The sequence below is a fragment of the Chanodichthys erythropterus genome, chromosome 13 (genome assembly GCF_024489055.1).
Source record: "Chanodichthys erythropterus isolate Z2021 chromosome 13, ASM2448905v1, whole genome shotgun sequence".
Taxonomy (NCBI): Eukaryota; Metazoa; Chordata; class Actinopteri; order Cypriniformes; family Xenocyprididae; genus Chanodichthys; species Chanodichthys erythropterus.
Genome location: NC_090233.1, coordinates 22,404,851 through 22,428,264, shown reverse-complemented (window position 1 = coordinate 22,428,264; position 23,414 = coordinate 22,404,851). Strand labels below are relative to the sequence as shown.

The 23,414-nt window shown below is 39.2% G+C and overlaps 1 protein-coding gene across 3 annotated transcripts in view; it reads left to right on the top strand.

The window, feature by feature from the left end:
• The first annotated feature begins 6,798 nt into the window (after positions 1-6,798).
• Positions 6,799-23,414, top strand: part of kat6a (K(lysine) acetyltransferase 6A) — a 50,343-nt gene continuing 33,727 nt past the window's right edge. For 2 of the 3 annotated variants that reach the window (XM_067405560.1, XM_067405558.1), the window contains exons 1-2: positions 6,799-6,918; positions 8,902-10,194. In XM_067405560.1, the coding sequence (XP_067261661.1) occupies positions 9,565-10,194 (630 nt within the window). In that variant the 5' untranslated portion in view covers positions 6,799-6,918; positions 8,902-9,564. Of the gene's footprint in view, positions 6,919-7,194; positions 7,244-8,901; positions 10,195-23,414 lie in introns of those variants that run through there. The other variant, XM_067405559.1, reaches the window with a different exon arrangement.

Below are 23,414 nucleotides of genomic sequence, written 5' to 3'. Positions count from 1 at the left end.
AATGGACAGATTGGAGGTAAATGTCCACATTTAACTTCCATAATGTAACATTTTTTTACTGAAAGGGAATATTGAATGAAAAAACAAATGGGTGCATAGGTATTTTCATATTCTGACATTCTTTTTTTTTTTTTTTTTTTTTTTTTCAAAGTTTGGAGTAACAGGCACTGTTCAGTCATGTACAGTGTGACCCCCAGCGTATAAAGGAAGTAAATATGGCCAATTTTGAATTCATGTTGACTTTAGAGTGGGAACCAACAGATAGATTAGTTAAAGTGGGTGGGGGGGCCTGGTCTCTCAGTTACATATCATTTACATTTACATTTACATTTAGTCATTTAGCAGACGCTTTTATCCAAAGCGACTTACAAATGAGAGTAGTAGAATCAATTAAATCAACATGAGAACAACAGTGTATAAGTGCTGAGTGAAGTCACAGTTATGTCAGTAAAGTGCTCATAGCGAATTTTTTTTTTTTTTTTTTTTTTTTTTTTTTTTAAATAAATAAATACACAGATAGGAGAAGAATATTAGTCAAGGTAAGTGCTACTACTACTGGGTCAAGTGCTGACGAAAAAGATACGTCTTTAGCATTTTTTTGAAAATGGCTAGAGACTCGACTGCTCGGATAGAGCGTGGTAGGTCATTCCACCAGCCAGGAACAGTCCCGGAGAAGGTCCGTGAGAGTGATTTTGTGCCCCTATGTGATGGCACCACAAGGCGCCGTTCACTTGCAGAACGCAGGTTTCTGGAGGGCGCGTAAGTCTGAAGTAGTGAGTTAAGGTATAGCGGTGCAGAGCCAGCTGTCGTTCTGTAAGCAAACATCAGAGCCTTGAATTGGATGCGAGCAGCTACTGGCAGCCAGTGCAGACTGATGAAGAGAGGAGTGACGTGCGCTCTCTTCGGTTCGTTGAAGACCAGCCTTGAATTGGATGCGAGCAGCTACTGGCAGCCAGTGCAGACTGATGAAGAGAGGAGTGACGTGCGCTCTCTTCGGTTCGTTGAAGACCAGTCTTGCATATGCCTGGAAATTTCCGTTGTATGCCTCAGTCTGCTCCAGGATGGGAGGGGTGTGCGTGTGTTATGGAGAAATAGAGAGCAGTGGTTTGGGACTGGAGTTGGGTTTTGAGAGTTGGCCATGAGCCAGCCTCAGCAGGAAGCCTGCTGGTTCACACGGACAAAAGCAGTAATGACTAGTTCCAAGGATGTCTGTGGTGGACATGACTGTCATCATCCACCCCAACCCCCTTCAACAGTGTCTCTTTTTCTTCAAAGCCAAAATCTGGCCTTCTGTAGACATGACTTAAGTTGTAACTTGTGAGAAAGCACTTTAAATACCCATTACTGTTAGTTATGATGGCTTCAAGAAGTATATGGACACTGAATATTATTGCATTAAATGATCAAAGTGATATTTATTTTGAAAAAGCACAAGCAAAAAAAGGCTCAGAACGATGACGTTCATTCTGAAAAGTGTTCACAGGTGCCACTTATTGTGATATTTTGTTACTTACTGCAATGCATTACATTTAAGTGTGGTTTAAGTGTCCAAATACTTTTTGTACTCTTAAAAATAAAGGTTGATTATTGGCATAGATGGTTCCATGAAGAACCTTTACCATCCATGGAACCTTTCCATTGCACAAAAAGTTCTTTAGATTATTAAAATGTTCTTCACACTAAGAAAAAAAAAAAAAATTTTAATAAGCAAAAATGGTTCTTCTATATGGCATTGCTGCTAAAATGCCTTTTTCAACCTTTATTTTGGGATCACTGTGTTCTTTTTGAAGTAAGAATTCACTACTTAAAAAAAAAAGTCTGTGTTTTTGTCCATGAAAGTGAATGGAATTTAAATGTTATTTAGACCCCAGCATTCTTCGAAATATGTTAATTTGTGTTTCGTATAAGAAAGAAAGTCATACAGGTTTGGAACAACTTGAGGGTGAGAAAATTATATGGCAGAATTCTCATTTTTGGGTAAGCTGTCCCTTTAAGCAATTTGTACACAAAAATGCTAGAATAGAATAGAATAGAATAGAATAGAATAGAATAGAATAGAATAGAATAGAATAGAATAGAATAGAATAGAATAGAATAGAAAAGAATAGAATAGAATAGAATAGAATGCTTGTTTCTGGTGGAATTTATTTCCACAATTTACAATAATTAGAATAGAATAGAATAGAATAGAATAGAATAGAATAGAATAGAATAGAATAGAATAGAATGCTTGTTTCTGGTGGAATTTATTTCCACAATTTACAATAATTAGAATAGAATAGAATATAATAGAATAGAATATAATAGAATAGAATAGAATAGAATAGAATAGAATAGAATGCTTGTTTCTGGTGGAATTTATTTCCACAATTTACAATGATGCATGGCACATGCTTTGAATTCCCCCTGGAGCATCCTGAGGTTAAGAGTCCTGCTCAAGGGCACACTGATGATAGTACAAAGATTGCCCTTACAACCTACTTTCACCAGTCCTGATCATTATCCACAACACCATATTAGAGAAACCAGTGTTTGTTTAAAGCTCAAGTTCACACTGGCATAGGTCAGAGGAAGTTTTTTCTAACCTGAATTATGCTTGCAATTTGTCTATGAATGGTTTGGAGCTCAACAATATGACCCCAAATGAAGATCTTCTCTAAAAGTTTATATTAACTGCATTTGCTCAAAGACAAGGTCAGAGCTGCTGTTTTATTCCACTACAAATTTTATGCTTGTTCTTCTTTTCATTTACCAATTAAACATGCTTTGATCCTTGTTAACACTTAGTGTTTACCAAAAAGGAAATGACCCAACAGTTAAACTAAATGTTTTTAATTAAACTGTGATGATCTTTATTTGATGAAGTCTGTGCTGCAGGGCAACTACAGCTCGCCCACATAGTGTTATGAAAGTCTATCAGATGCCATTGCTACCTCCTCATAGTACGGTTTATTTATTTTTATATGTGTGTGTTTCTATAGTGACAGTGCTGGTAGCACTCAAAAACAGGACAACCCCCTCATGCATTGAGAATGTTGACATGATGCTGTTTTCACACTTTTTATCCAGCATAAATTCAAATATTAGGATGACATTCATCACGCAATAGGAATATCAGAATTTTGAAATGTTACTTTAAAGGTGCAAAGCATCTCTATAATATACAGTGGGTACGGAAAGTATTCAGACCCTCTTAAATTTTTCACTCTTTGTTATATTGCAGCCATTTTCTAAAATCATCAGTTCATTTTTTTTCCTCACACAGCACCCCATATTGACAGAAAAACACAGAATTGTTGACATTTTTGCAGATTTATTAAAAGAGAAAAACTGAAAGACGTTTGGGCTGACCATAACCCTTCCTAGAGCTGGCCGTCCGGCCAAACTGAGCTATCGGGGGAATAAAGCTTTGGTGAGAGAGGTAAAGAAGAACCCAAAGATCACTGTGGCTGAACTCCAGAGATGCAGTCGGGAGATGGGAGAAAGTTGTAGAAAGTCAACCTTCACAGCAGCCCTCCACCAGTCGGGGCTTTATGGCAGAGTGGCCCGACGGAAGCCTCTCCTCAGTGCCATACACATGAAAGCCCGCATGGAGTTTGCCAAGATGGTGAGAAATAAGATTCTCTGGTCTGAAGAGACCAATATAGAACTTTTTGGCCTTAATTCTATGTGTGGAGAAAGCCAGGCACTGCTCATCACCTGTCCAATACAGTCCCAACAGTGAAGCATGGAGGTGGCAGCATCATGCTGTGGGGGTGTTTTTCAGCTGCAGGGACAGGACGACTGGTTGCAATCAAGGGAAAAATGAATGCGGCCAATATCCAATATCCTGGACGAAAACCTTCTCCAGAGTGCTCAGGACCTCAGACTGGGCCGAAGGTTTACCTTCCAACAAGACAATGACCCTAAGCACACAGCTACATACAAATTGTCTATATTATATATTGTTACATACAAATTGTCTATATTATATATTGTTTTTTGCTTTTTTTGCACTTTGTCTATCTTGTAAATTTGTATATTATTATTTTATTCTCTTTATTATGTGTCTTGTCTTGTCGCTGTCACTCTGTTGCACTGTGGAGCTTCTGTCACTAAAACAAATTCCTAGTATGTGTAAACAACATACCTGGCAATAAAGCTCTTTCTGATTCTGATTCTAAAATAATGAAGGAGTGGCTTCACTCTGTGACTGTTCTTGAATGACCCAGCAAGAGCCCTGACTTAAACCCATTTGAGCATCTCTAAAAATGGCTGTCCACCAACATTTACCATCCAACCTGACAGAACTGGAGAGGATCTGCAAGGAGGAATGGCAGAGGATCCCCAAATCCAGGTGTGAAAAACTTGTTGCTTCTTTCCCAAAAAGGCTCATGGCTGTATTAGATCAAAAGGGTGCTTCTACTAAATACTGAGCAAAGGGTCTGAATACTTAGGACCATGTGATATTTCAGTTTTTCTTTTTTAATAAATCTGCAAAAATGTCAACAATTCTGTGTTTTTCTGTCAATATGGGGTGCTGTGTGTACATTAATGAGGAAAAAAATGAACTTAAATGATTTTAGCAAATGGCTGCAACATAACAAAGAGTGAAAAATTTAAGGGGGTCTGAATACTTTCCATACCCACTGTATATAAATGGAGAAATGTTAGTAAGTTAGTTTGTTTTTTTCATATTATTAGGAACACTTTAAACATAAGAAAGAAACCAATAAAGGTTAACAAATACTGAGATAAAGTGCCAACTTTAATCTGCTATAATAGTGCGTTGGTTGGGTTAGTGCTCATTAGTAGGTTACAGTCATGCTGGCACAAATGAATCATAAATATAATAATTAAAATTTATTTTATTTCTTACTGCGTTTTGGATGAAAAAGCAGACCTGTGGAGCATCAAAGTGGTTTTAGTATGTGTGATTAATTTATATTTATAACATCAGTGGCATCATATTATTCAATACATTTCATACAAAGTAAATGTGGTGTAATCAGTCTCTTCATAAGTTTATTGAAATAACTGGTTCTATGTGAGAAGTGTGTTGAAGACTTATCACACTCATAACTTCCTTTTGGAAAGTTCAAATCTCACAAAGCCAGCCAGGTCTCTTCCTCATTTTATAGTAATAAAATCAAAGCATAGTTATCTTCTCCCATACATATGAGAACTGTGGAGGGGAAAAGCAGGGAAAGCAATCAAACTTAGTCCAACAGGTGAGCCATTACTTAATAAAAAAGATTGTAAATACACAAGCCTTGACCAAAACCATGCTGTTTGAAAATTCTGAATTCATTTCCCTTATAGTAGTTCCTGTTCTTACAACAACACACCTGCCAGCTACCTCTATATCTGACAGCTGTCCTTGAAAAGACAGGAACAACTGCAACATTCATGACTTCTGCTGTCTGTAAAGATATATAAAGTATATACTTTTAAATGGCTGAGTTACATAGAGTGCTGTTCAGGAAATAATATGCATATATATATATATATATATATATATATATATACACATATATATATATATATATATATATATATATATATATATATATATACACATATTGTGTGAATATGTATTGATCCACTGGCTGACTATGAATTAATGGTAAATGCATTGCTTTATCCGAATATTAGCAGCTTAGGCTTACTTTTTGACTTAAAAAGTACTTTGATATACCATATATTGGTTTCTGCAGTTAGCTATATAAAAGCCCATATTATTATGTATACGGTGATCTATGTCAACAATTAGCTATAGCTACTACTTACACATTAAGAAAATTGAGAGAATCAAGAATATCAGGCTTATTTTATATTAATTTTATATTTTAAACAGCAAACAAATAGAAGTGGCTTTGACATGATAATATTTGATATGATTAATACAGAGATATGGCATATAAGAAAGTACATGTATTATATAACTGCAATTATTCTGAAACAAGTATGATAGTCTTAACTAATTCTTACAAATGTTTTTCCTCTCATTAATTTTAAAATCGAGTATGCCCTAAATAGTAATTATATATTCATAATAATATTAATATATTCACGCAGCTCAAACATTACAGCAATTACAACGCAACTACATCATATCATAAATATTCTATTAATGACTAGTGATGGCACTAAAGCAACAGCTTCACATTTCCCGAGTGGGTGTTAAATTGAAAACATCTCTCGCGTGGAGCACCGAAGGGAAAGGTGTGTGGGTCACCTGTCATAATCACTGGCTCATACAGCACTGCGGGAAATTTACATAATCCTCTCTAGTAGTGACTCTCACAGGCATTGTTTATATAGTGCGTCCCCGTCCCCAAAATCAAAACATTTGCTTTGTCATGAGCGCTGGCGTTTGCGCTTATGTATTTTTTATTGCATTATGATTTCTCTTGGAAACAGGGGACGAAAACAGCAGAATGGCTACGCAGAACCCCGATGGGAGGTGTGGAGGGGCCGTCTTTGATCTTTAAATACCCTCTAACATTAAAACCACACTCCATCGCTTTGATTTCTTTTGTCGCCGCCTAGGCGCGACTGCAACATTCAGACGTTCCCTAAGCGTGCCACATCGCCTTTTCTTTTTTCCGCTCTACCATCTGTCCCTTTCTTCCATTTCACGGAGAAGCAACGGACATTCGCCCTTCAGATGTGTGCAGCCGTATCCCCCCTCTCTCCTCCCGCTGCAGTCCCTTTCTTATCCAGTGCCTCTCCCTCTCCCACTCGGATTCGCACTATGCAGACGCTCCCTAGCGCCGACTGTTTCCCCCCTCCCCCACCCGCAAAGCTCCTGTTTCACTCAAAGATGGCGTCAGCTCTGGAGCTACTGCTCTCTGGCTGCATTTTTCGGGCTTGTTGTTGTCTCTGTTTCGAACGCTTTCTGGCACCTTCTCCTCGGCCGCTCGAGCCGAAATTCCGGTGAGTAGCACACAACTACATACAGCGTTCAAAATGCTCTCGGCTTGAGAGCCCGAACTGGACTCGTGGTTCTGTCTTTCAGGGAAGGAGCGGGAGAAGGTAGAGGGAACGGGGGGTACGCGGAGATGAAGGGGGAGGGTGGGGGGAGCTAGCCGAGGCCTAACTACTTCCCTCACGGGCCTCGTCTCCTCCGCCGCCGCCGCCGCCGCCACCACTGCCACCGCAGGCTCTCCGGTTGGGTAGGGAGGGTGGGTTACAGTAAGCGGGGAAGGAAGTAGAGGAGAAAATGGTGGAGGAAGCGCGGAGGAGCAGTCGAACATCTCGCGTGAGGATTTTTTTTTGTCATGCGCTTATCCGAGGCAGAGATTGAGGCCGCGCGCGGCCGTGTCAAACGTTGGCGCGAGGGAAGGAAGGAAGGAATCTTGGCGTTCTTTTTTAACGGCTGAGGCGCGCTAACCGCGGTAGCCACTGGTTACGGGCATTGTGTTTTCAGTTAGGCCGCGATGTTTCTTAACGTAATATATAAGGCTGGAAAGGTCTAGAAAAATGTCATTTTCAGATTGTTATGGTGTGAAATCTCAGGCGCTGAGGGGAACGGAGGAAACATTGTCCTTATTCTCAGCTGCACGTTGCTTGTGTTTTGGAGCTAACAACATCCGCTCAGTGCACTGGCTTCGTTACTTCAAAGTTTACATGGTTTGGAATGGAAAATAAACCTAAATCGTTTCCAGTAAAGTATATTTGCTAGTGTTTAGCCACTATCAAACTGCTGTTTGTAATATTGTTTACGTTTTTTCCCCCCTCAATGTCCAAGCCCCGTTTCTGTTTTGTTTACTATTAGCCATGTGTTGACATTTATTTCGTGCTTTCCTTTCTGCTGCAGTTTGACGTGTGATTAGCACCTCATTACAGATGATTTCTAACAGGCCATCTGTCATAGGTGTTGTGAAATTGCTTAACTTCAATCTGAAGTTATGATAATAGACGTTGCATTACAAAATGTCTTCAAGTCATAATTTTTAAAAAAGGAAGTTTCAGGCACTCTGGTGGTTGTGAGACATATTTTTAATATTACCGTTTTGTCACTGATCTGATCTGTCACTGAAAATAGTGTATTTTTAACTGTGAAGGCATTTTTTGTTTTTGTTTAGATTATTGGGTTACACTTTATTTTAAGGTGTCCTTGTTACAGTGTAATTACACAAGTACTGAGTAATATTTGGTTTTACTATTTTGTTTCTATTTGTTTAGGGTTAGTTTTTTGTGATTTACTCATTACTATAGTAAGTATATGTGTAACAGGGGTGCTGTAAAATAAAGTGTTACCTATTATTGCTGCTAATATTGGCTTTAACTTTTTTAAACTGACGCTTACCTGTTTTTTTTCTGAATGCGGGATTTAAAATGTTAAACTTTGGATGCCTTTTATATTAAATGTCTTTTACTGCTATGTACTAACAATTTGATGAACCATTTGATACAATGCACTAGATATTTTTACTTTGTACTTGTATTTAAAATTTCCTGCATGAGTGCATGCAATTACATCTGTAATTAATTTCTATAGTTACATACATAATTGCACTGTTGACCCACCCTTAATATTATATCACCTGTCCCTAACCTTCACCGTATCCCACCTCAATAGCAGCAAAAGTTTTTCAATAAAACATAAAGGCAATAAGAGCAATATATTTTTTTTTTAACATAAGTACATAGAAGTTAAAGACTCCTTATATAAAGTGAGACCCTTTTGAAGTGTAGTGTGGAGTTAGTTTGCTATCATTGTGCATTAGTTGCACATAGATATTTTACCCTTCTTTAATGAGGCTGTGTGTTTCTGTAGAACTGTTTTCTGCCCTTTTTATGTGCTGGATGATTAATATTAATGAGTGTTCAATAATTTTGTTGGTTGCAATGTGTTTTGTGTGCTTTTCAGATGCTGATCCTGTTTGTGTTTTTTTTTTTTGTGTGTGTGTACAGGTTGCAGGAACTTCTGAAGAATACCCAGTAGGAAGATGGTCAGCCGTCGTTGCTTCCTGGAGTGAGAGTTCTGTTCAGGACCGCTTGTTCCAACAGCGCTAGGAGGATCAACAAGGAAGGAACGAACTGCTGGACAATATTTTCACACTTACATTTCCCCAACGGAAGAAACAGAAACTCTCCAAAAGTGCTGTCACATTTCTTAACAAAGATGCTCCATCTAAACGGATAACACTAACCATCTGAATCAAGGATTCTACTTGACTGACTGCTTTGAGACGGGCAAATAAAACGACACCCCAGGCTCTTGCAACTTTTTCTTTTGGAGTAGTCGTTGTGTCCGCCTGTTGCATACCTCACCTCTTTGCATTGGTGTGGCAGCCCTTCAAGAGGAAGGGTCACTGGGTTAGGGGAATCTTTTTGAGGTTGGGGGGGGGGGATTTAGGGAGCCTATGCTATGGTGATCGGCTCCCTCTCTAACAGCTCCTGCTCAGGCACAGAGAGACTTACTGCACCTCCCCGGGACAAAGGATAGCCTCCTGGAAGAAGAGAGAGGAGGAGGAGGACAACTACGTTGAGGCAGCGCCAGGGCTGAGGCCACTGGGTGCTCCCTAACGGTTGTGAGAGCGTGTTGGGCCTTGGCCCAGCCTTTTTAACGCAGCCATGGTGAAGCTGGCCAACCCGTTGTACACCACCTGGATCTTGGAAGCCATCAAGAAGGTGAAAAAGCAAAAGCAGCGGCCGTCAGAAGAGCGCATCTGCAATGCTGTGTCAATGTCCCATGGGCTTGACCGCAAGACGGTTCTGGAGCACCTCGAGCTCAGTGTTAAAGATGGCTCCATACTCAAGGTGTCCAACAAGGGGCTCAACTCCTACAAGGACCCCGATAACCCTGGACGTTTATCGCTCCCGAAACCCAGGGCGGGAGGAGGTGGAGGCAGTTCCAGCACCTCCAGCTCCAGCAAAAAACCTGGCCTGGACTGGAACAAACTTATCAAGCGCTCTCTGGAGGGGCTTCACGAACCTGGTGGATCATCCCTAAAGAGCATTGAACGCTTTCTGAAATGCCAGGCAGATGTTGCGGGTTATCTGTCGGGCAGTGGCTCTATGGGGCCAGGCCTTTTCCACCAGCAGCTCCGGCTAGCTCTGAAGAGGGCCGTCGCTCATGGACGGGTGGTAAAACAAGGACCACTCTTCCGGTTGGTAAGCAGGAGTTCTCATAACGATGGGACGGGCTGTGTGTCTCTGGATTCTCTGCCTCCAGTGCGTCTTCTGCCCCATGAACAAGATAGGGTGAGCTGAAGTTTTTTGATTGTTTTGAAGTTTTCTGTGCTGTGTGCAAGGCAAATTTTCAGTTTCCTTTTCTGATGACCTGTATTTACATATTTCACTTCTGTTTCGAATACTGGCTCTCAGCCGTGACCTGATTTGAGTAAGCAAACGGGTTTCTTACAATTGCTAAAAATGTCCAGATAAAATTGAGAGCATGTCAAAGACATCCACAGTATAGAAAATTTCAGAAATGTAATAGAGTGCAACAGCCGGGTTCCAGAAGCAAAAACTTAATTCAACTCCATAGGGAAACTGATTTTTAACAATAACTTATTGACCTTTAAGGCCAATTCACACCGCACAGATGAACACCAACAAACAAGTTGGCCGTTGGATTTGGAATTTAGAATTTTATGAAACACTGACCCAACAGACACTGACATGCTGATTGAACACGTTCAGTCTGGTAAAAAACAAACCCCGACCGATGGCAACAGACACCAACAGGGGTAACACACTGATCCGACAAAACCCAACAAACGTGTTTGTTGACGTTTGTCTGTGCGGGGTGAATTGGCCTTTAAAGACAGACCTGTTGTGAGCTCCAAGGTTGTTAATCCAGTGGTATGCTTTTGTTGAAGCTATCTGTTTGCATTTTTCAACATATCAGGGTTTTTCCTGGGTCAAAAATAGTCTTGGTGGGGGCTGACAGACATGGTCATCAACACAAACAGTAAAAAGTACCCTACCCACGTGAAGTTAATGTAACTAATAGTCTAATTTTCTACCATATACAATTGAATGCACCTAACAACAACTTGCTTTGTCCTGGTTTCACCTCACTCCAGTCTAAACTAACTGATTTTATAGGTAGGCCTAATCTACTACACACTGTCATTTAAATAACCTGAAAATACTATGGATTATTAAGGCTAAATCTTACAAACCACTCTTGCTAAATGGGGTAAGCACACTTATGTTCTCATTTCAGAGGTGTTCTGAGTAAATAATTCGTTATACACGGATTTAGGCAGTGACGTCTCTTGAGTTCAGTGTTGGACAGATTAGTTGTTTTAACCATCATTAAAATGAATCCATTCAAATGAGTCGTTAGGTCGCAAAGTGGACATTAGCGGACGTGGATGCGTTGAGTGCGAATCGCGGACATCGCAAAACATTTATCAACACTAAAAACACCATCACGGGATAGGGTTTTTTTTCCGAAAGTGTGGTTTATGTCAGCTGCATTTCAGAGAAGATGAGGTGATGTTCTTTTGAGCACTATTCAGACCCAGTGGTTATTCAGGAAAACAATTCTCAGAATGCGCCACGTGAAACATGGATTCGGTCTTCCGAACTTTTAGCATCGTGCCAGTTGTTTTAGAGTAACGTGCGAGGGAGAGAGAGAGCAAAGACAGTGCTTAGTTTTAAGACAGAGAGAGTTCGCGCGCATGAGGGAGGAACAGCTCGTTCTCTCCGTCAGTTAACTGCGTCATTCATAAATCACAATAACTGATCAAATAAGGCTTTGGCGGGACAAAAATTCGTTTTGGCGGTCGCCAAATTTTTCAATGTAGGAAAAACCCTGCATATTTTTGATATAAAAATATCATCTTCGGAACACAAATTAAGATGTTTTTGATGAAATCCGAGAGGTAAATGAATCCACAGCAATTATGTCCATAGACTGCAATTTAATTACCACTGTCAAGGCCCAGAAAGGTACTAAAGACATCGTTAATATAGTCAGCTTGACTACAGTGGCTCAACCTTAATTTTATGAAGCCACGAGAATGCTTTTTGTGCAAAAACAAAACAAACATAATGACTTTATTAAACAGTCTCTTCCCTGTCAGTCTCCCACGCTATTTACTTAGTAAACACAGTGTAGTGCTTCCGTGTTCTACATCTGAACGCTGACTTATTGGCCGGCACCTGCGTCAACATCACACACATACTTCGCACTGTTCACGTGAATAGCGTCGGCCAATACGGAGTCGGCGTTCTGACATAGAACACGGAAACGTTGCACTGTCTATACAACATAAACAACGTAGGAAACTGACATGGAAGAGATCAAATTGTTGCATAAAGTCGTTATTTTTGTGTTTTTATGCACTGTATTCTCATTGCTTCATAAAATTAAGGTTGAACCACTGCAGTCACATGGTCTGTTTTAACGATGTCTTTAGTACATTTCTGGAACTTAAAAGTGGTGGTTAAATTGCTATCTATGGAGGAGTCAGAGAGCACTCGGATTTCATGAAAAAAAATCTTAATTTGTGTTCCAAAGATGAACGAAGGTCTTGCAGGTTTGGAATGACATTTAACTCTCGATAACATAGTCAAAACATCCAGTAGTGTGGGATTTCCAGGCAAAGCTTGTATTCGCTGGACGTCTGCTTCTTGTAAATAGTACCTTGTATTGTGCACATTATTTTTTGACAGACATCGATGTCATGATATTCAAATTATGTGGATTTGAACAGATGTGTTGTAAGGTAATAATTATTTATTTCTTAGCCAGCAAGTATTTTGTGAAGTGATTGATGCCCATGAATGTATGTTGATGTTCTAATTTTCTAACCGACAGCCAGCCTAATTTTTTGACGGACATGATAACGTGTGTGAGGGGTGAACTATGTTTGAATTTTGGGTTATTATAAAACATCCTGGAGATGTTCAAAACTTTTGCGTAGTTCATTATACTTATTTTACAAAATTAATTTTATTTTATGATTTAAATTACAGGTTTCTCAGAGATTGACAATTTGACATTCAGCTGTCATAGTTTTGTTGACTTTTGAAAAGTTAATTTTTTTTTTTTTACTAGGAAAAGAGTGATTTTGATGAACAAATTAGTTTTATTGTCTCTTATGACAAAAATATTTTATTTAAACCCATGAAAATGCAGATCTTGTTTGTTCTTTTTTTTTACCCCTTTCCAGATTTTGACTCGTTTAGATGGCATCCTAATAGATTTCAGGAGATTTTCCTAAGATTGCATGTTCAGTACATCCAGGGTAGGGGACAGTCTCAAAATACTGCAGTTGTCAGTCTGAAATACCTTATTTAAGCCAGATAGACTGAAAGAAAACATGGCAGAGATGGTCAAGAATGAGGTCACGTGAGTTTTTGCTTCCTGCCGAGGCTACCAGCTGCAAGATGGGCTGGTGTTAGTGGGGAGAGAAAGAGACAACGTGAGTGAATGAGAGCGTGTGTGATCGTTTTTGTGTTTAGAAATGTAAAAAAAAAACAAGGGTTTATGTGTTAGGTGGCAGAGGTGAAATGGAAGGTTTTGTCCAAGTGTGTAGCATTGGCAGAAGAGATCCACACATGCTCAGACTGATACACCATACCATTCTGCACAAGAGGGAGCGAGGGATGAAGAGCGAGAGAGATGGAGGCTGAACTGCAGACACACAGGCGGCACAAAGCAGCACAATACACACCCACTTTTTTGTAACCTGATAAATAGCAGCTCTGCCTTATGCTCCCCAGAGGCTAAACACACATGCATTCACACCCACCCACCCCTCCTATCACATCTGATATGGGTCACATCCATGATGTTCACTGCAGGGTGTTGGCTGTCAAAATGATGCCATGCTAAATTTGAGCTCTGTTTGTGGCTGTTCAGGACTGTTTTGATTTGTGAGCGTGATGTTGAAGTTGTTACACGCTTCCAAGGTTCTCCGTGTGTTGTGTCTGGCTCAGGAATTAAAGCTTCCACAAGTGGCCTGAAGTCCCATGACCACACGTCTGCAGTTGAAGAAAAGGCTTAGAATTTTCTCTTGGCTTGTTTTAGATTGGATCACCATAGTGATGCCAAGTTTCTTTTTTAGGATGCACAGTAGAGATGTGTGGATCAGCTGTAATGTCACGCAAATCCGCTGTTAAAAACAAATCACCCAACCAACCGCCACCCACCCGAACCTATGAGTTTCTGATTTAGATATCCACACCCGATCATCACGTTTCAATTATTCAAATTAGTAACATATTACACTGTAGGGGTGACCCTGAATAGTTGACTATTCAATGCTTCGATAGGAGGAGCCTGATTGGACTACAAATCTGTCGAATCTTCGCAGAGGTGTTCTGAAACGAGATATGGGGGTGCTCAATATCTGATTTCACATAATCTACCGGTTTTCTCCCAATAGGTTTATATATAGCCTATTATGATAATGCTGTAAGTACAAATGTGAAAAGACAGAAGCTTTTAATAAATATTTTTAATGTTTGTGAATAAATCCAACCACCCCTGTGACAGATTTAAGTTTCACTTCCATGATCTGTTACCGTCAGAGAAGAATTTTGGTGGCAGGTAGGGCTGGACGATTAATTGAAAAGTAATCAAAACCGAAATTCAGAACCTCTAACCAATGTAATTTTCCCATGTCGTTTATTTTTGTTTTTTTAATTCTGTTAATACTTCCCCCTTAAAAACATACTATAGCGCGTGTAGCCACGTGACTCCGCCTCATCCAGTCTACTGTATGGAATCAACACAGAGGTGAACGGCGAGTCAACACTGATGGAGCGCGAGTGGTGACCTTTGCGTCTTCACTAAACTTTGTCAGTTGTAACGTTATGTGTTTTACGGTTTGCCACTATGGACATTCAAGCGATTAGACGATCGGATGTGTATTATTATATTGAGCTACTGTGCTCGCGCAGCTGCATTGTGGCACGAACACGCATACAAACAGTAGCTGAGAAAATCGCGCACACAGAGGAACACAGAAACTAGTTCTAAGTAGCTTAGAAACTCAAAAGTTGTTATAACATATATTTTTCTACTTTTGAAGTAACCATTTACAACCCACAGCTTCACAATTAATAGAGCGACGGTATGACTAATTCACACACACAATCGCTCTCATTATATACTGATACTGTGCTAATGTATGTGTATCTTATTTACAATGAGCAGAAATCTGTAAGAAATGTTACAAATTTTAGATAAAATCACTGCTGAAAGTAGGGCTGTGCAACAGCGACAAAGTACTCGACCGTGACAGTGATGATCGATCATGTAAACGATGATCGAAGTGTATTTTTTCTTTTTTCTCCTGATCGGTTATAGTAGCATTTTGGGTGGCGCACTGAGCTCTGATTGTTTAGGTTTCCATAGCATGCGTCAAAAGACGTGAGAAGAGAGTGAATGGACTCGAAGTCACGTAGTGATGTCTAGTTTCACTTTGACAAGGTAGATGAAAATACAGTTCAGTGCAAGCTGTGCGGCGCAAAATGTTTATCTTGTGCTGAAGATATCCTTTTAATTCTATTCGTAATAAATTTAGCAATAATCATCAGTGATTTTCATACTGTAAAATAACATTTTGGTCTCGCGCGCTTTCTCGCTGTAGCATGTAACTTAAATTTCACTGGCATTTGCAACCTTTTGTGCCGATACAAGTTGTAATGTTACATCTATATTATGTATCTGAGTTATCTGATTAATATCAAAGGATGTGTCATAGAACAGGCTTCAGTTTATTGGCGTCACTCGCCTCAGAATTTCGGCTATTTCTTTTAGATGCTTCCTTAGCCTATTAAAAACATTGCTGCATCACTGTTCTAATCACATTGTCATGTTTTCATAGACAGGTTTTCATGTCATATTTTTATTTTTAACATTCATTTTCCTATATTTTCATTATCTCCATGACAGCCATGCCCCGCCTCCCGCACATGCTTTAACAATGTCTTTGATAAGAAAATCTAAAGTGTAGAATTGGATGCACTTTGAAATGGTAAAAGATGATCCAAAAAATTTAAGATGCATGTGCCAACAGCTCATGTCCTACCGCTCAACAACGACAAACACTGCGGTGCGCTTCTGCTGGCCAGTGATGCAAATAACGTTGCATGTTATTTTTTTTATTACTTGACCCTCCATCCATTACGTGGATTATCTGCAGTGTATGCGGATATAACCGCGACCTGCGCATAACTAATGCACAGGTTTTCACATTTATTGTAAATCCAGCGTTGCAGGAAAATATAGAAGAAAATGTGGCCTTAGTTGAATTTAACTGTTTTATTTATAATATAAAATTATATTACACACATACATACATATGATGTGGAGAATTAGCTTGCCTGAACTAAAATTCTTTCCTCCTGCTGTTTTGCTTTCTACAGAGGTCTGTTTTTTCTTACCAACTGTGATGTTTTTGTCATCAGTATTATCTCTGCAACTGTTTTATAGCCTTTGCTGTGCATGGATGTTAACTTTTAAAATGGCCATTTTCAGGCTAAAGCCCCAAATTTTCAGTTTTTTTTTTATGAACTTACACAAATACAGATGGGAGTGTTTGAAAGCAGGCAAACCGCTGATTAGGGCTTCATGATTTCTTGCAATTTTATCGCACGCGATTGGGCAAAGGCTGCGATTATTTCATGCACAGCTTCAATTCATAAGTTACCGGGCAACTGGTGAATAAGCGTTTTAGCACTGATTTTTCTCTCATTTGGCACTTTGGACCCTGGCGATCATGCTAAGTGCCCTGCAAATGGCGCTGCGAGCTCGCGCAGCTCTGTCAGAAGCAATCCATGAATGAAATAAAGGTATTAGAAAACATAACATTTTGCAGTTTATTAAGTAAATGTTAAGGGCATTTCAATCATTAGACAGTGCCAGTCACCTCACTGCACTTTGCGTCTTTGACTCGACATAAAAAAAGCAGCTAATACCGCAGGATCGGTATTATGGAAAAATGTAGTGGTTTTGAAACCCTGATGTTTTCAAACCAGAGTACACTTTGATACCTGTAAACGCCCCATGCCTAATAAACACACGACTGCCTTATTCTGTGTAAGAAGCCACATCTCACAGAAGGATGCTCAACTGTCGTTATGAAGTGAGTTTGGATTAAAAACATGTTTTTAAATGTTGTCTTTTGTTGGACAAGTTGTTAATAAATGCTTCTCATGTTTGGATAATGTTTGATGCGTGTTGCTTTTTCAAATGCACATTATAAGCGATTCAAACTCGCAGTGCTTTCAGATGGATTAGCATTTGGAGCCATAGTTCATTGACAAGCCGCATTTAAAAAAAAAATCGCAAATTGCAAACTAAGCCAAATCATTTAAGCGCGATTTCAATGTTTTTTTTTTTTTTTTCGAATAGTCCGATTAATTGTGCAGCCCAACCACTGATAGACGCCTGCTTTCAAAACGCTTTCAAATTCAAACGCTCCCGTGCATTGATCGTTGTAGCCAATCACAGAAATATCTGATGAGCATGTGAACACAAAAGCCAATCAGAGGTGTTTAGGAATCCACTCAACAGCGCTCAAAGCATCACATTTTTAAAATGTCAGTACCGATTTGGTATCGCGGTCGGTACTTTTGACAACATTACTGCCTGCATATTTTTGACACAGTCCCACAAAATATGTAAGATTAATGTTGACATGACTGACAAACTCAGTCTTGACTGTGGTGTTTTTAGGTTCATCTGCATACAGGTTCACACACAAAGTTCTCGTCAACTTATTTAGTGCAAACTAGTCTTGCTGCGATAGTCAGTGTTAACGGGAAGATTTTTGGATTTTTGCAGTATTTTGGATTTAACCCCATTGCTAATAAGGAAACTGCAAAGGATTGTGTTTTTCGAGTTGTCATTCATTAAGAATAATAACCCACCATTCAAGCAATTGCCGCCCCTGAATTGGCACTAATTTGAAAGCTAAAGTAAAATGAATGCCCGTGCAGCCGAGCGCATTTAACTTTCACTTTCAAATTATTAATTAAAAAGCGAGGTGAAAAAAGAGAAAACGCCCCCCCCATCCCCGTGATGCCAGTATTACTTGTGTTGTCACATATCGATTAACTGGTGGGAAAATTTCCTCAGTGTCACAACCTTAGTGCAAACAAAACACTTTGGCCCTATTTTGCTTTCAAAGTTAAGCTTTTATTGCAGCTATTATCAGTTGAGTTCATTGAATTAGTTGTGACAGCTGTTTTCAACTTTGAATTAATTGTTGAATTTAGAAGAACGCACTTATTTTTTTCATTAGCAGGTGTGTTTGTCTGATATGGTGGCTTTCAGTGATGCTGTTCCCTACTTGATCGTTTATAGCCGCATATTGCTGACTATTCCCATGTAACCTGTATATAAGGTCATAGAGGGTTCTGCTTCAGTGCAGTGAGGAAGGGAGCAAAACAAATGGGTGAGCACTGGCTGTGACCCCGATATGAAGGAGCGATTTGTGTAGTCAACACACGAATGACACACTCCTCCATTTAAACATGAAAGCAGACTCGCTCACACGTTCTTCCTCTAATAGGGGGTCATTGCCAGGGCATATATGGGGAGTGAGGGGGGGGGCTGAAGTCAAACAAGGGGCATGGAGGTGTAGATGGGAAATCTCATAGCTTTTGGGGGGTTATTATGAGAGCGTGTATATATAGGACATTAAGTGGGCTGGTCCTGATGAGAGGGTTTTGTGTAAGAGTCAGCAGTAAGAGGGATGGGAGTCTCGTGTTGCTCTTTCACAGCTGAAAGCCCCAGGGTTGACAAAGTTCCTTGGGCGGTCATTCTGGGGACGTGTGAAAATTCTGATGATGCTCAGGATGTGAACTATGATGTTCAGTCAGTTCATAGTCAGGATATTGTGAGTATATGGACCACTGAAATGGTGATCAGGAGCAGCTCATTGGTAAAACCTGGACATTTTTCTTTCTACTAATTTCTAGTAAGTAGTGGTGTAACAATACATTCATGTCACGATTCGATACACGATACTGATATCACAATACTGTAAACGAAGCCAAAATAAGTTTAAATGGTACTTTTTTTCCTTTTTTTAATTAATTATTACTTCTAACACTTGGTAAATCGTTAAGTTCTGTTGATTAAAATGCAAAATTTGATACTATGTCAATGGTGGACTTGAATGGGCTTGGACTTGGTCCTTCTCCCCCATGCACATAATGAGATTTGTGTGTGTGTGTTTTAATTCATTAAAGTGACCATATTATGTTTTTTTTTTTTTAAGGTTCCTAATATTGTTTTTGGAGTCTCCTTCAACAGGTTTACATGCATTGCAAGGTCAAAAATTGTTTTGTAAACAATTCGTTAGAAGCAGTTCAATCAATCAGTCTCTCTAAACCCCTCCTTTCCATGAGCCTGCACTGCCCTGATTGGTCAGATGGCCCAAGCCTTTGTGATTGGTCTACTACGCGCACCGCACGCCCATTGCCATAACTGAATGACGTCTATCAATTTGCAAGACATTGTATACAATAGGGCTGGACGATTAATCGAAAAGTAATCGAAACCGAAATTCAGAACCTCTAACCGACGTAATTTTCCCGTGTCCGTTATTTCATTTTTTAAAATTCTGTTTATACTTCCCCCTTAAAAACATTCTACCACGTGTGTAGCCACATGACTCTGCCCCGTCCAGTCAGTGGTATAAAAGCAACACAGAGGTGAACGCTGGTTCAACACATAGTGAGCCTTGCGTCTTTACTAAACTTTGTCAGTTGTATTTGTTTTAAGGTTTGCCAGTTTGGACATTCAAGCGATTTTAGACGATTGGACGTATACTATTTCGAGCTACCGTGCTCGCGCAGCTGCATTGTGTCACAAAAACAACAAATACATACAAATAGTAGCTGTGCCAAACATGAAGATCACACGCACAGAGAGGAACGCAAAAACTAGTTGTCAGCACTGTCCTGTGATTTATCACTAAATTAGCTTAGAAATTCAAAACTTATTATAGCATATATTTTTCTACTTGTGAAGGAACTATTTACAACCCACAGCTTCACAATTAATAGCAGGGCTCTATGGTAACATTTTTCTTTAGGAGCACTTGTGCTCCTAATGAGAAAATTTTAGGAGCACAGTCAAAAATTTAGGAGCACGTTCTGTTCAATAACAGACACTAACTTTCCCATTACAGGGTGATATTTGCCCCTTTAAATTGATTTCCTGGGGCATTTGTACCATTTATAAGAGCAATTTTTCTAATTATTAAATGTATGCATCATATTTAATCAATTTCTTAAATTAAAATAGAAAATTTGTTTTTGAAATGTTAAAAAATAAACTCATCTAGAAATGGTCAAAAAATCCATCTTTGCACTGCAGAAGTGGCACAGAAGCTCCATCTGAAGTGGTATTATTTAGACATTTACATAGACTGCTTAATGCAGCTCACTGGTAAATAATGTTGTACGATTGTTTTTTTAAATATAATTTTTTGAATTTAGAAATGTGTAAAAAAAAAAAAAATCTTAAAGTGTTTTTACTTAAAATATTAAAATCTTAAGTGTATGTGAAATGTTAAGTGTAAATATGAAAATAAAACCGCCAGTAGGTGGCGGTAAATCTTAATGTGCAAGTCATTCATTCAGTCGTTCAAAACGCAGATTCATTCAGGAATCACTGTTGCTTGGAGACGCGCAACAGTTCTGGTGTAGCTTTGTTTGAAACTGTTTTCACGAAATAGAGCAAAAACAGACCGTATTAAATCACCTAATATCAGCTTGTTTATTGGTCTTCAAATCAGATCAGTAAGTATCACATTTTCAATCATGACAATACTCGGAGAAACAGGAGTGTACTCGTGTGATGTTACTTAACTTACATATTGCTGAGATCGACAGAGTTACTGGCGTTCAGCTGCAACATCGGTTACATCACTTAAACACTGACCGCACACTGACCATGAACGCAGCACCGCCACCCATCGTCGTTTTGATTTTTTTTTAATAGTAATAATCATTTAGTTTAGTAAGAAAATACAGTTAAAACGAAGCGCATCTGCTCAATTCAGTGAAAAGCATGAGTCAGATTTCAATTCACTTCACCCATTTCGCCTCATTTTTCGGAATGACAAGACGAGGGAGCAAAATTTGGTTGACAAGCGAAATGTAAAAGCGCACATTTAAGCGGGTTTGTCATTGTACTGTTTTGTTGTTGTGTTTTTCATTAAGAATAATAATAAACCCACCCACCATTCAAGCAATTGCAGCCTTTGAATTGCCGCTACTTTAAAAGTGAGAGTAATATATGCGCACGGGCATTCATAACGGGTGTGTATATTTGCCCCAAGCCCCCGTTAATTTTCAACCTTGATTATGATAACTGACACCAAATATAGTATTTACATTTAATTTGGCTGCAAAGGGAAAAGCAGCATGCGACGGTCTGATAAGTGCGCGGGGCTGCGTCACACTGGTTGCCCCTTGTAAACAATTTTTGAAGTGTCTGCAGCGCACATCTTTTGCACTTGCTCTGCTCTCCTCTGCTTACTGAAGCAAAGTCTTTGAATTAATGCATCAAAAGCAACCGATAGCAGTACGAAACATAACTGTTGTTCAGTTTAGATGCATTTTGGGAGTTTTTAATTCCGATTGTAGATCTGTTCATGATAATTGATTGGATCATTCGCACCAGTGCGCCTAAATATTTTTTCACAGTCGCACGCAGTTATTTTCAGGAGCAAATGCGAGTGAAATGCTCGCACTGTAGAGCCCTGAATAGAGAGACGGTATGACTAATTCACACACACAATCACTCGTACTGGTACTGTACTAATTTCTTTATATGATTTACAATGAGCAGAAATCTGTAAGAAATGTTATGAACCATAGATAAAATAACTGCTGATAGTGAGCTGTTATGTCAGATCACTCTTTCAATAGGAAAAAATCCCACCTTTTAATAGTCAATCATATTTACAGTACAAACCTAGTCGGTGAACTATGAGGGCAAAAAAAAAAACACCCAGAAACAAAATAATCGTTCATTAATACTAATCGAGGTAAAATGTTCAATTAATCAAGGTTTTGATTTTAGGCCATAATCGTCCAGCCCTAGTATACAATGTATGGACAGAAAAGATAGCATCAATTTTACTGCATCAATTCGCAATTCTCAAGACTGGTGTACATTACACAACATGCAAAACTACAAATTTTGAACAATCGCTAAAAAATACAAACATCAATTATTAATCATACTTGCCGGTTGAGATTCAGAGGAGCAAGCTGGTCCAAATAAACTGGGCATTGATCCTAGGGCTGGGCGATATGGCTGAAAACTGTATCATGATATCAGTGTTTCATATCGGTCGATATCGATAATTATTGATATTTTTTATGACCCATTTAAAATAAGGACCAGGAGAAAAATATATTACATTTAAGCATTTTTATTTTAAACTTAACCTTCCTCTGATCATAATCCCCTCAGTTATTAAGACAGAAATGTCAACAACCATGGAAAACTCAAATAATTAAAATGTAAACATAAGTCTAAAGTAGGGTGACCACAGTCCCGCATTTTGCGGGACAGCCCCGAAATTAGGAGCTTTCTCCCGCAAGATTTAAGTAGTGTCCCGCATTTCATTTATGTCTGTACATTTTTTTCATCCCTGAAATTACAATACCACACTAAGAAATATAATAAAAACTGTGGCATTTAAAAATGTATTTGTGCAGCCGTCATATTCTAGCTGTGAAAATAGCCAACCAGCGCAATCATAGAGAGAGGTTTTCCCGCTGATGACAACTGAATGGACAGCGCAAAGAGCAGGCCTCATCAAAGTCGGTAAACACAACTATACCAGCAAGGATTTCATCTTCCATACTGGATAAGAACCTCAAGAACTGCTCAAAGCTGCCCAAGTCAATGATTTAAAGCATATAATCATCCATCCTGATGTTAAATATTTCCAGCGAACGGCGGCGATCAAGCGCCACACACGGAATTGGTCGAGCACCTACAGAAAAACAAGATATTCTCCATTTGTTTTAACCAATACAAAATTGCGAAATTCAGACACGACCTTATTCTCAGGTTAATATTTCATTTAATGTGGGTTCTATGGCGTTATTATATTGAAAAATGTCGAGCGCGCATCAAATGCGCGAGCAATCTCTCCACTCACAGGCGGATTCCCGTGCACAAAACTGGACGCGCGCTCTCGCTCTCGCTCAGATATCACATCTGCGCACTCAAACTTTTGTCCTCCTGCATGTGCAGCCGTGAATCTAGAATTGTCTTCTCTCCAGGATTTAATGTTGTCATAAGCGCAACATTATAGTGTGGTACTGGGCACCCACCGGCAGAAACATTAATCGGCGCATATGCCAAGTTTGCCAACAAATGTAAATCAATATTTACACAGTGTAATAGTTGTAAATTTATCTGTGTCATGTGTCCCGCATTGTCCCACAAAATCACATCTACTGTCCTGCAACAGATG